The sequence below is a fragment of the Pectinophora gossypiella genome, chromosome Z (genome assembly GCF_024362695.1).
Source record: "Pectinophora gossypiella chromosome Z, ilPecGoss1.1, whole genome shotgun sequence".
Classification (NCBI taxonomy): Eukaryota; Metazoa; Arthropoda; class Insecta; order Lepidoptera; family Gelechiidae; genus Pectinophora; species Pectinophora gossypiella.
Window position 1 is genome coordinate 20706748 of NC_065433.1, and position 14005 is coordinate 20720752.

The 14005-nt window shown below is 39.3% G+C and overlaps 1 protein-coding gene across 2 annotated transcripts in view; it reads left to right on the top strand.

The window, feature by feature from the left end:
* The window catches only part of LOC126380626 (neuronal PAS domain-containing protein 4B-like), a 105215-nt gene that overhangs the window by 68658 nt on the left and 22552 nt on the right, over window positions 1-14005 (top strand). For both annotated transcript variants that reach the window (XM_050030162.1, XM_050030163.1), the window contains exon 6: window positions 2834-3007. In XM_050030162.1, coding sequence (XP_049886119.1) covers window positions 2834-3007 — 174 coding nt within the window. The remainder of the gene's footprint in view (window positions 1-2833; window positions 3008-14005) is intronic.

A 14005-nucleotide genomic window follows, 5' to 3' on the forward strand; every position in this document is an offset into this window, starting at 1 on the left:
CACAAAAAAAAAGTTTTCATCTCAAGCTCCTCCGTGCTTCGGAAGGCACGTTAAGCCGTTGGTCCCGGCTGCATTAGCAGTCGTTAATAACCACCAATCCGCACTGGGCCCGCGTGGTGGTTTAAGGCCCGATCTCCCTATCCATCCATAGGGAAGGCCCGTGCCCCAGCAGTGTGGACGTTAATGGGCTGATGATGAATATATAATAACGATGAAAGCAAAGCAAATTTTAATAAAAGTTTGTTCGTTTTTTGTCTGAATGACATTGGGAAGATTGGGAGAAAAGTCCCTGTGGTACAAACAGTTGTACCAAGCGGTTGTACCACGGGTCACATAGGTTACAATTTCAGTACAAAGTAGTAAGTAAGTAACCTGTCACTGCACTATTCATAAGTAGTTCAACTGGTAAGACCACTGGGAATAGGGGGAATTAACACCGTAAGAAACAAATTCAAAATTCAAACAAGTTCAAAAATGTCTTTATTCAGTAAGTAACATAGTTACACTTTGAATCATAATTTTTTACATAACGAACGTCTCATCCGCCTTAAGCTACTGAAGCTTCTCACAACAAGCCATTTAGTTGAGTACTTACTGTCAGTACTTACAGTACTTACTGTAGTACGGTCATGTGTTTCTCTGTGTTTAAAACATACAAGCTTTGCGATACTTTTATCGAAGGTTCCTCTTTCTCTAGTTCCTTGTAACAGTTCCATGTAACATTTTATTTTATTATGCAATGAAGGTGGTATAACAGACGTATGTGAATAAATTATCTCGTAGTAGGCACATTGCCAGCTGTACGCGAGTCTGCCCAGGGCAATTAGCAATGTAACTTGCCTAGCTTGAAATTAATTTAAGCTAGAAGAATTACACCGAGAGCAATGCCAATCCGGGTGGCTTAAGACGTTACTAAAATATAATGATATTAATAAGTTTATTTATTCCATAAGCATATTATCATGACAGGTCGTTTGTAGACTTGTTTATAACAGGCTGAAGGAAGTACGGGCAGTACTGAGGTACAGTTTTGAGGAATGTTTCTACTACTTACTTGAGCAGAATAAAAACGTTAAACTACTTGAATTAGACGAAACAAAAGTACCAGCTGAAAGTAATTGAAGACATTAACCTAGGTGAAGTGGACGGGGAAGATAACCTACGATCATATTATGGTCGCCTATGATTGTAATATTATGTTATCTAAAAAGCGTTATACCGCGTCGTGTATGATTTGCACGTCAATGTAGGAGTGGGTTGTAATTTTTCCTGAAAGCTGCGTGTGCGCGCCCCCCACGGACGCGGCCAGGCGCGCAGGCGCACGTGGGCGGTGAGCCGCGCGGTTTATGTCTTAACGCGCACAGCTCGCGACAGGTAGGAGGGGCGCTGTGACGAGCCTCGTGACGTCACGCGCAGGGCTGCTATGTTTCAAAAATTGAATGCCATTTTGGCGAACCTAAATGTCGCTTAATTTACAAGTATAATCCTATTTGCGTATTCAAATCAAAATTTTCGGCCGTAGTTCTAATATGTATTTTAGTATCGTCAGTTAATCGACATTACTGCCCTATGACATCTTGTAATTTCCGTAGGTAGGTAAACAAAAAATACTTATTTTTTAGGTAAAATATTCAGTTGTCAAAAGCTTTTTGTCAAATTTGTAACACAAAATACCTGTAATTTAAGGATTCGCGTGCCACCCCTATGTCAAACACAGCACTCGCTACATGGAGAAAATCTTCTGAGCTTTGCTTGAGAAGTATGATTTAATTAAAGTTATTAAAGCCGACCTAGGTTAATTGAAATTTATTTCTAATTGAAAGCAAAGAAAATTAAAATACAATTTTGCTGACCTCTCGACCTAAGCCTTAATCTGCGATGAGAGTTAGGGAGCTCGGAACCCATATTTATAATAATTTAATGCTGAAGAAAGCATGGTGAATATTTATTATCTGTTAACTATGTTGGAGTACTAGATCTACGTCCGCTTATACTAGGCTTATGGACAGATATCTTGGTTTCATACAATGATGCGAACGTCGTAAAGGGACGACCTTTTGTTTCCGTAGTTCAATTGGATATCCCATTGACAGAGTATTAGTAAGTATACGGCATACTTAGTTGACGATCCAATTAAAATTGATTTTAGGTATATATTTAACGAAAACGCACCTGCCTCATCCGACTCGAGCTACTGAGCAATACTAACGTAGTCTGAGCAGCACTCTAGAGTAGGCAAAGGTCAAACCTATCTTCAAACGCGACCACAACATTTTACAAGAAGCAAATAAATGAAACAATGATTCGTAACAAAAGAAAGGCTCGGCGCATACGGAATGCTAATTGCGGCGGCATCAAATCCGTCGCCGCAAACTTAAAGCAAACGCTTTTATTTTTAAAGAGGCGTATACTTAGGAGAGATTACTTCGACATTTTCATCAGTGAGCCGACCGCAGGGTATATTATTTTAATCGCGGACGCGGCACCTCCGCTGAGCATCTACCGTTTCCTAGAAAGGTACCTGCACCTGCTAAATGTACTACTATTATAGGCCCCGTAAGCTCCTACTTTTGTCTCCTCCTTCGCCAACAGCTGATAGGTATTATACGCACTTAGGTCATCGATGCTTTTAGTAGCGCGTGTGTGTTGAAGCGGTTGATGTTTTGGGATTATATCAATGCTGCAACGCGACATTATATCACTACAAAAATTCACCCCTTAAACTGAGATCACTTTTAGTTTTTGCGTCCTAATCTAAGATACCCTTTTTGTAGGTACATTTTTTTAAATTATTATTTCCTTCGTTATATTAACCATGCAATATTTCCCCCAGGAGGACCTGTTGATCCACGGTGACAGTGTATACGACGTGATAGACAAGCAAGACCAGCAGGCCGTCAGGACAGAGCTGTCGCGCGCCCCGACAGACGGCGAGGACCGCGTGTTCCTCTGCCGTATGAACGTCGCCAGAAACGCTCGAAGGCAGATGCGCTTCGGAGACCAAAAGGTTTGTCTTCAAATTCAAATTCAAAAATATCTTTATTCAGTAGGAATCATAACGTACGTCTCATCCGGCTAAAACTACTGCAGCTTCTCACAACCTGTATAGCCGGGGAAAAGAAAAAAATTTGGATTTACAAATCTCTTTTCGGAGAACGCGTCACTTACATCTTCGAATCCTGGTTGGAATCCCGGCTGGGGCTCTAAACCACTTGTCTTCGTGAGTTTGCATTCATGTTTCGGTCATAGATAATTTATATCACGTGGTTTCCAGGATTCTTGCTCGGTTAACGGCAATAGGCTCACTCCAATGAAGGAGTGGGTGTACTAGGCATTACACCTCTGCCTACCCCTTCAGGGAAACAGGCGCAATGCTATGTGTTATATTTCTATACAACAACATCTTGTCCTAAACTCCTCTTGAACGTGTCCTAACGTGCAGCCAATGTGCTCGCACGTTTATTAACAAGAGAGATTGGCTATTGCAGTCGTATGAGGGCACACTGAAGAGCAGTCCAGCAAAGCTCCTAACTCCTAACCCTAACAAAGGGGTTACCATTTGATATGCAGTAGTTGATATTTGAGCAGCAGTAGTCGCTGTAGCCGAAATCGGCTAGGAGAATATATATATTTATATTAGTAAAAACCTCCGCGAAACTCCGCGATCGCTAAAGTAAGGGAAAGTGAGGTAACCAGTAGACAACTTGCAACCTCTTTTGGATCGAAGTCTGGATGGATATGATGTCCTATATGATAGTGATCAGCCCATCACCCATATAAAGTTCTCCAGCATGTTGGAGTATTCTAGGATATACCGATTTTTCTTTAGTCCTAGCCCACCATAAGTTTAATAGTCCAAATAATTACATGGAAACTCGGGATATAGACCTCCCCAGTCCCCTCAACTGGGGGGACATAATCTAAAAGTTACTATCCTGCACCCTTTCGGAGCAGTTTTCCAAATTCTCAATTCACCACCTCCATTTCCGTTTTACAGAGGAACAAAATGGTTCCAAGAATGAATTACGAATATATTCTGACAAACGCTTGTGTAATCGCTTCATAAAACCTTTAAGTACATGCGAATATTTACCACACTATAGTAGAAATATACCACCAATGAAGTGATGTGATTATTTTGAAATATTGACAGAGTGATAAATCCCTCACTAATATTTATTACTTGCCGACAATCACTAGTATTTTTTGCGAATTTACTACTTTTAATTACACTACCAAAGATCAATAGTTCACCTTATACCAAGCTAATCAGCAGTCAAATAAATTTTACAATTAACCTAAGCTATTAAATCACTTTTAAAGTTGCAATCACTTGGAAAGTTAATTAATGCGCTTTCAAAATCATTTTCGGTATAGAGGCGGCGCGTGGCGTGGCGATGCGTGGTGACGACGTGGTGGCGGCTGAGAGAGCCGGGACCATCTTCCATCTCCACACTCCTTCATATTAAAATTGTAACGTCACTCAAACACGTGACCGGCAACGCAACAGTTCAAACTTGAAATATTATAAACAAAATTGATGAGAGCATAATTAACAAGTTAGCTTTCCAAACGTTTAAGTGAATATAAAATGTATATACATATAAAAAGGTCGAGCGGACTGACTGACAAATTGATAGGCTTCGATATAGTCGAGTTATTACACATAATTGAATGCTCACGCGCAGGAAAGTGTGTGTGGTGTGAAGTTCGACCAGTTCTCTCTTGTAATTATTTCCTTGTGGGCAATAAAATCGTCTGATCAGCTGTAATCAGCCTTATCTCATGTCTGAGATCGAAAGGAGCGTTTATTAAAGCTGTTTGTTAGTTCACACTCGTTCCCGGCTGGAGACGTCGTGAGAAAATCCGCGAATCAATTAACAGATCCGAATGCACGCAATCTAAACCCCTAATAACAAGTGATGCACTTTCATAAACAAATTACCGTAGGCAAGTAAATTAGGTACATAAATTGAGATTATTGTAATCGAGTACACACCGATATAAGTGGCAAACCAGAGCGAATGGCGAACACTTGTGAGTAACGAATGTTCGCAATCCGCGCGGTCATTGTATCCAATTAATATCGAGCGAGCACGTGCGAGCCGTCGCGAGCCACCCTGCGGCCGCGCCGCCGTCGCCCCACTAAATGTCGCACGTTCGCTAATTTATTACTATTCCTCTTTTCTATACGAGACTGTTCAGCCTCTTAACTCCTACACAGAGTTTCTTTTCCCCTACTCATTACTCCGCTAAACATTGGAAAGTACCGCGTGTGCCAAACATAGATCATTGTATGCAACTTATTTCATAGGTATTATGTGCACAATAATGTTTATTCAGTAAAGGCGGTCAGCCTAAGGGCAACGCTCATCGAAGGTACATTTTATAAGACAGAAATTATTGTGAAAATACTATTGAAGGCACGCCTACGAATACTGAATGCTTCTCTGTGAATCAAGTTTGTGTGGTCGTATGGTAATGAAGCAATAATGTTATGAGGTGAATATTTTTATTTCATTGACTTCCAGCATTAAACGTGTGACTTAAGTACTTTACGTCGTAAATAAACCACTAACAAACTTAAATATCCATAAACCTTTTATGCCTTTTGATAGGTAGATCTCAACACGTTAAATTGCTTTGCTCATTTGAATCTAGTAATTTCTTGACTCCGGGATCTGTCGTTTTGTGTCAAGCAGTGCCTTGAACTAGCTGCAAAGGGCAGTTTATGTTAAAGACTCCTATTAATTCAGTGGAGTCGCATTATACTCGGGGGCGATATCCGAGTTACTGCGGTATCGGTTGATGAAGTTAAGAAGGACGGTCGCTAATGAGGCTTATCGAGGCGCGCGCGCGATGACACTCCCGATGGCTGCGTGCGCGCACCGTCCCCGCGCCGGTCGCCACCCCCGCACACTGCACACTCCTTGTTAGTGGACAGCTCCTACAGACACTACTATACATTCATCTTGACCTACGGTATCTTTCACTGACAAAGCCGCTATACGAAAACGCGTTCCATTCCACTTTGTAATTGCTAATGTAATTGTAAATCCCTACATGCCAGTAAACAGAAACCTTTTCACAATCGACAAATAAATAGAGAAGTGTAAAGTAAGTAAATATGTAACTGTTTGATAGAATTGTAAATTATACCAACACGGGTAAGTCGGGTTGGAAACAGCTCATCTTCGGTCAATTACATGTAATTATTCTGAAGTCAGTATTATTCCACTTACTTACCTCAATAATTCCCCGTCTGATATTTAGCTAGAATAGTGAAGTAGATACTACTTATTAGTCATCTAATTGTAATGAACTTGTTGAATATTGATCGCAAATAAATGTTCTTTACTTGCATTCTATATTTACGAATTCTCGTTCATTGCCATCATCTAAGATCGAACCTTCAGCCTTTAACAAATTCACCATTTCATGTTGTTGAGATTTATGTACCACTTTCCTTCTGGAGGTATAGGACTGGTACACGGATTTGCTGAACATAACCGCCAACATTCCGAGCAAACTAAATAAAATAATCCAAAGTAAGAAGTCGAACACAGGCCAATTAATGTTTTCAGCCAAATGTTTAAATTCCATAGGCTTAACAGAGTAGGGTGCTTTTTCATTCACTTCCAAGTGCGAATCGTTCAATATAGTCTCTTCAATATCTTTGGCTAGTTGATGGAACACCGTGACGCCCAGCCAATTGGCTAGTTTCCTTTTTCCGAATTGTCGCAATCTGCGTTCGACTTCCTCGTGAGTTTTGCCCTTCCCTTCCCACTTATCACCACCAAAGTTCCATTTTAGCAGGAGGTTGATACAAGGTTCGTGTTGTGGCACCTTCTTCACAGCCTTCGCCAGAGCAGCAGGCAAGTTGTAAGATACAAAGTGCAACGAAGCCACGAGGTATCGACACTCTTCCAGGGTCAACTGGCTAGCAATATACTCGTACTGCTCCAGAGTCATATCAATTACGCCACATGTTAATGCAAAAAGTTGGACAAAGAAAAGAAAGGATTTCATTTCATTATTATCTAGGTACTAGACGACGCGTGACGCTTCAGAATTGCTTCAGAAAACCAAAAATGTTGTTGTTGTTGTTTAAATTCGCCTTATATAAGGCAGGCAAAGATCTGAGGACCATACAGCCTTGAGTTAAGGATTCTTATCATTTTTGTTATTGTTTAAATTCGCCTCATAAGGCAGGCAAACATCTAAGGACCAAAGAGCCTTGACTTTAGTAATTTAATTGTCGAAATTTGACATGTTTTGTGTCAAGAACTAAATTCATTTAGTTATTGCATGGAGCAACACGAGCCTCTACGGACTGGATTTATTGTAATCTTTTTACTAAACGCTTACACGTAAATACTAAAAATACGTTCTGAAGTTGCATATTGACTTAAATATATTTTTCCCAACTTTACTTACAACTTTGAAACTAAAGCGTTTTGCGCAACGGGTTGTGCGGTCACGAAACCGATATACACGTACTTATTAACAAATTTTGCACTAAGATATCGATCTGGACGAATTAATACACAAACCTACATCAAATTATTAAAACATAATTTTTTTTATTTTACCTTCTCAAAAATAATCTATATATACAGGCTTATTTTATTTTGTCAGTGACACAAATTACGATATTCATGAGGATTGTAAGAAAATAGTAAAACAGTATCTACTTAGTGTAATTTATACCTAAAGAATATACACGCCTTACCTACCCAGCTAGGTAAGACTTAAACCTTATTGAAGCCACGTAGTATTTTAGAAACTAGAGGAGTGTAAGGGGATAGCCGATGGCCAACCCCTAAACACAATAAGAAAGGAATTAAAAATAAAAATAGTTAACCAGTCTTACTGGAATTTTATTTATCCCGTAACCTTTAAAAATATATAAAAATTGAAATATTAGACTACTTATAAATAGTTATTAAACTTTTGTAATCCTAAGGGAGTACTCAGGGTATCTGGTCATTTGATCCGCGCTTAAATATATAAAATTGTAATAAAAACTTCTCTAGCCCCGTGGACAGCAGCGGCAGGACGGAAGCTGAGGCTCTCGCAGTGCTCTCTTCAGGAAGGAACTGACAATGAGCTGCAACCTGGTTGACCGGACTACACAGGACGAAAAGCATATTATAATAACCTGCACTAGAGCAGTTACTTATTGAATAGTATACGGCTTATTTTACGGCATCGGTAATAACATATCCATTTAAGTAAAACGAGAAATTCTAAAGGGAATAAGAAATTAAAAAGCTAACAATATTAATAATGTTTCATGCAATTCAATTAATCAAATCGTAGCGTTTCCCCTCATCAATTACTGGACGAAATTTAACGCGCATTATGTCCGAGCACCGTCACCAAAACCATCGATCACACAATCATAGGGACCAACATGAAAACTAGTTTATATCCAATCAAATATGGACCTTAAGTTGTGTTTGATAATGTATCAAGTGTAGTAAATAAAGAAGGCAGTGGGTTAACGCGTATCCCATTGTACGGCGCAGTGTAATCGTAGCACATTCCACCACACAAAACATCAAACGTTGAACATCATTATACAATGACAAAAGAAGCTTGAGCAACTACTTAAAATGTACCTCGACTATTGTACAGTTAGAAAAACAATGGCCCCGATTCCTGCAGACACCGCCTAATTTTATTTTAAGTTATATCCGTCATTTTTATATCCGTCGAAAAGGAAAGGGACGGATGATTCACAGCTCTTAATTTTAGGAAGAATGAGTAAATGAATGAGTAACCCGGGCGAATCAAAAAGGTACGTCCCTAGTATGCAATCCGTTTGACGTGCTGTCTACTTAACTGTGTCGGGTTATTGACGGATGTAAAATTTTTAGACGGTTGGTTTAGATTTGTGCTTAAAATTGACGTGTGTTCCATAAATTTTATGCTTGTCGATTACCCGTCCCTTTCCTTTTCGGCGGATAAGAAAATGACAGATATAACTTAAACTAAAATTAGATGGTATTTACAGGAATTAGCACCAATACTTCAGCAAAAGACTGCTTATAATTTTGAAGAACATCATCATCATCATCTTACCTAACCTGAAGATTTGACAGGTTCGGTTTTTTATAGAAGCGACTGCCTGTCTGACTTTCCAACCCGCGAAGGGAAAACCAGCCCAATACAGGTTAGGACCATCATCATTTCTCCGGAATGTTTGTTATAATTATGAAGAACGATCCCCTCCCCGGATCCCTCTCCGGTTGATTGAGAGGAGGCCTGTGCCCAGCAGTGGGACGTATATAGGCTACTGTTATGTTTTATGTTATGAAGAACGAACTCAATATATTTAGATAAATTCCACAAACCCACGTCCTAATCCATTTTGCCCTGTTACCTGAAAGTTCTGAGGATGAGGTAACAATTTTTGCTATCCGTTTGGCACAGTCAAATAGAATATAAATATAGGACAGTAACTAACACGAACGAAGAAGATTATTTAGATAACTTATCATATACATTGATCAACACGTGCGTGATCGACACACATCATAAAATACGTGACAGTTTATATTTTACAACAAGTTTTGTTCACACTTTAAATTTCGCAAACTCTTTGTGCGACCGTACCTATCATGCACGGATCGCGAACGCTGTCCTATAATCTAATGTATCAATTACTGTATTATTAGAATTACACGCACCAAACAGTGATGTATTAATATTGTCAAAGATGTCAAGTAAATGACTGTAATTACGCCGTGTTGAAACAGAGAGGATTACACGCTTGCTCTACATTATTCTGTGCACGGTACCGATCGGTTCCAGTGTTCTATTCTAACCTTATTCCACATTATAATAATGTCTTAGATCGTTTCTTAGCGGCAAAACATTCCTTGCAATCGCACTGTGCGCATGTCGAGCGTAACTTGCGTACCACAATACAGCCAGCGTTTTCAAATATTTTACACATATGGAAATTCTGCCTACTCCAGCTCTCTTGCATAATGAAGACGAGCAATCTATCTCCATGTGTACGATGCGTTAAAGTTAAATTTCATTTTTACACAGCCTTCAATAGCTTCATTGATAGAACAATGTCTAACTATCAACACACTCGGCTTTTGTAAATTCTTTTGTAATCATTATTGAAAGATCTTTACATTTGCCGGCATTTTTATGGTTTTTGTACCAATATATTATGTGCAGAAATACAATGTTGGTCATAAATATATGTATCTTTGTTGAATAGTATGAACTTGGTCTTAAGCAAACATAAAAGCGAAAGGTCGGGAGAAGTGTTAACCACGCATTCAGCGGTTCGTCATCGATCTTTTTATATCATATAATGGATCCATTCAGTATTTTGCTAAATTGACAATATTGTTGTGGGCATTTTGAAATCGATGCCTGATTCTTATAGAATTATTCAAAGTACAAACACACTCGATATTTAGAATTACCCTATTGTATTCTTACTCTTAGTAGTTTCCCTATGCGTTTTGTACTTTAGTGGATTTTCCAAACGTAACGTTTTACTTATTTCCTATGTGTTTTTCTGGTCTTAATTTGTTATGCTAATCTTAATGAATACTATTATTGTTATTATATTAGGTAGGCACGTAAATGCGATTTCAAGATTCCAAACAAGTTAAGGTTAGGTACAGCATTCGTGGCCGACAGACTGACAAATATCGGCAGCACAACCTTCGCCCTGACAGGCCGGCACCGTGACACCGCGCTCGTTCCGCCCTTGCTACAGGACCTATCGAAACTAATATAAACGCTCGCTGATTGATCACATCACCTTCAAATAAAATAAATAATATTTCTCAACGCTGTTCCAGCTTCACAACCTTCGAACCGGCCTTCGTAATTAAAGAAGACGATTCACAATTACCGTAGTTTATAGATGCCTCTAATTATATGTATTTGATGTTTTCTATACGCTCTGTGACGAAAGAAGCCTCATTCGGATGGTCATTATTGGAATTAATATACCTACGTGTCAGTTCGAGAGGTTCTGTGTAATGATTGGTACTCGATTTTTATAGAGTCCGTGAGAACACGAACAAATGATATGTCTCTGTATGTAACTTTTTGCTCAATAGGTTAATTCGTTTTATGTATCATTCAAATTTCCCTTTGTAATTGATATTGCCGCTAATATATGAAATTGATATTTGAGTATGATACGTGAAGCTTTGCCGACCATTCGCCGATTGTGTGTTATGACGTATAATAGATCTAGTAATTTTGAAGTTATGATTACCCCATTAAAACATTGCTGGGTACCTTACGTAAACGGTGAACTTTGAACTGCTTCTGAGTGAATCCAAGTGGTTACGAGTATGAGTGAATTAATGCTCGAGATCGATTTATTGCATACCTCAATCAACGTAGAAAGTTTTACTTTACGACTCGACTCATAGTGACCCGGTCGAACTTAGCAATCAATAAGTTATTAAAAAGTATTACTTAATGTGACGAGAGTCGTCAAACTTTGAATTAATTTTCTTTTTAGCATGTGAACCGTTCCGGCGAGTTATTTAAATCTATGTGGGCTAGATATGTAAAATAAAATCGGTGCAAAAGAAAATGGAGGCATGAGCATCTGAAATTCACACTCTAGACACCAGGCGAGCGTGCGGGGTTATTTAAATTAAGCCACTCATACACTTTATGTGCGGCAAAAACGTTCAGCGCACCGTCGTTAGGGCAAGCGGAGATGCATTTATTTATGAAATGTAAATGCATCTGATTGTAATAACAAAACTGCGAGCCACTGCTCTCTATATTAAGATGTATTATTTGCATACTGTATATTATTGTGAGAACGTGTGACCGTCTGTGTTACGGGTGGCAAATTAAATTATTTTGTTCCTCTTTTAGTTTGGCATTGATGTCATGATTTCTATGAAAAATGGTAAAATCATGCTGGTCACGGTTTAACAACATATGTAAACCTTCTTTATGTGATCAAGTATTATTTATTACCTACTTGTTTGTCAAATGTATACACATATAGGGTTAGGCCTCTACCTAAGCTATACTTAGTGATTATGAAAATATGAGATTTTACATCGACATATACGTAAATTTCCTTTCACTACTTCAACTAAAAACCTATTATTTATTTTATACATTTTTACCTAATTATGAAATAAAAAAGAAATAGAAACGTCTGTATTTTGTTGCAGACTTTACTATTCAAGGTTTCCAACGGAACTCTCCTTGCGGATACTAATCTATACTACGCATTTACCTTTTGAATAGGTCCTACATACTTGTCTAGTAAGTATTCATCTTCTTCATATTACTCTTCTTCTTATCGTGTGGGTTGCGAGGTGGAACCAACCTCATCAACCCTGGTGTCAGGATTAACCGAACCGCCAAAGGCCCCTCTGACATGGCTCATGTAACGACTACATACTTACATCAGTAAGTAGTAACAGGGACCAACGGCTTCTGAAGCACGGATCATCTTAATTCGGACAATCAGGTGATCAACCTGTAATGTCCATATTACTAAAACTTTTATTGAGATGTGGAACAGATATGTCGGATGAGCAGCGCCACGTCTTGCTATAAACAAACCGAACTAAGCTATCAAGTTATTTCGGCTTTGGGCTGGTTAAATCAGTTGGTCATACTCGTCAGAAGTTAGAATTGAAGTTATTGTATTATATATTTTGATCGGGTGTCAATTTGATTATGATCAAAGATTATTTTCATTTAATTTACTTACTGGAAATCTAAACAACCTAGTGAAGACAGTTACCGGTTCTATTTCCACGCCATACCTCTGTGGATTAGCCAACTCACTAAATTACACACTTTGATGATAGATATATTTCAATCGATTACTCGCTGAGGTTGTTACATGTCTAACATAAACACTTCGTAGATACAGTGGCTTACAAATAAATACGCGATTTGATCGATGGTCCCTTCGTGATGACGACACCACGCACCGCGCCTGCGCTGCGGCGTCGTGACCGCGCGACGCGTGCGCAAGCTGGCCAAATTCACACCGCAACCGCCCAATCCGACCCGTAGCGAAATCAAACGAGGTGCACTTATATCTCTATATACCCAGTAACCCACTTTTACAATTTATACGTTTTGACAGGTCAAGGCAATATTAATATCCAGCTTTATTCGATTTTGTCTCAACTGGCGTACTCATTTCCCTTACACACAGTTAATAAATTATATTGTGTACGGTATGTAATATCAAAAAAAATGTAATTCAGCAATTTCTGAATAAAGCGGCAAATAGGAAAATGTTTCTTTAGAGCAAATTCGCGCGCGTGCGGTGTGCATTATAAAAAGTCTCCACCTACGAGTACAACACTAGTATCCATCGGTTGGAAAGCAGCTGACGTCGTGATCGGCGGGCGCGTGCGCCGCGGCCACTAAACTCCATAACCGTTATAAAGGATACCCTTAGAAAAAAACTCTTCAACACACTCGAGAGGTGTGTCCTGACGTAACATTTCGTGACTTATACTCGACGAAACGTGACTATGCTGACCAGACTTTTAGACGTAAACTTCGCAAAAGTAACTCTGAGTTTACACTTTTTTGGTACGTAGGTGTACTATGCCAAAATTGTTAACTTGTTAATTGGAGGTGTACGAATGATTGTTAATAGATTGAGTTTTGATGTAGCCAGGGTCCGGCCGCTGGCGAGCGGCCCACACGTCGAGGAGCAGCTAACCGGCGCAGCTGCGGCGTGGCACGCGCGTATTGTCAAATACAAGCTATTGCGATAGTTGACATCTCAATAGCCTTTATCATATCCTTGTCACGACCGTAATAATGTGACCTTCGGTGAAAACTGCAGCTACCGTACTGACAAGACAGCCAGAGGTAGAATTACAGTGGTCACTCACACTGGTTCGGGTCACGCGCAGTCACGACAATTTGAATGTTTTATCTTTATGTTAGAAAGTGGTTCATTGTTCCCCTCACTCATGACAAGGTTTCTATAGCTGATGGATTCGGGTTC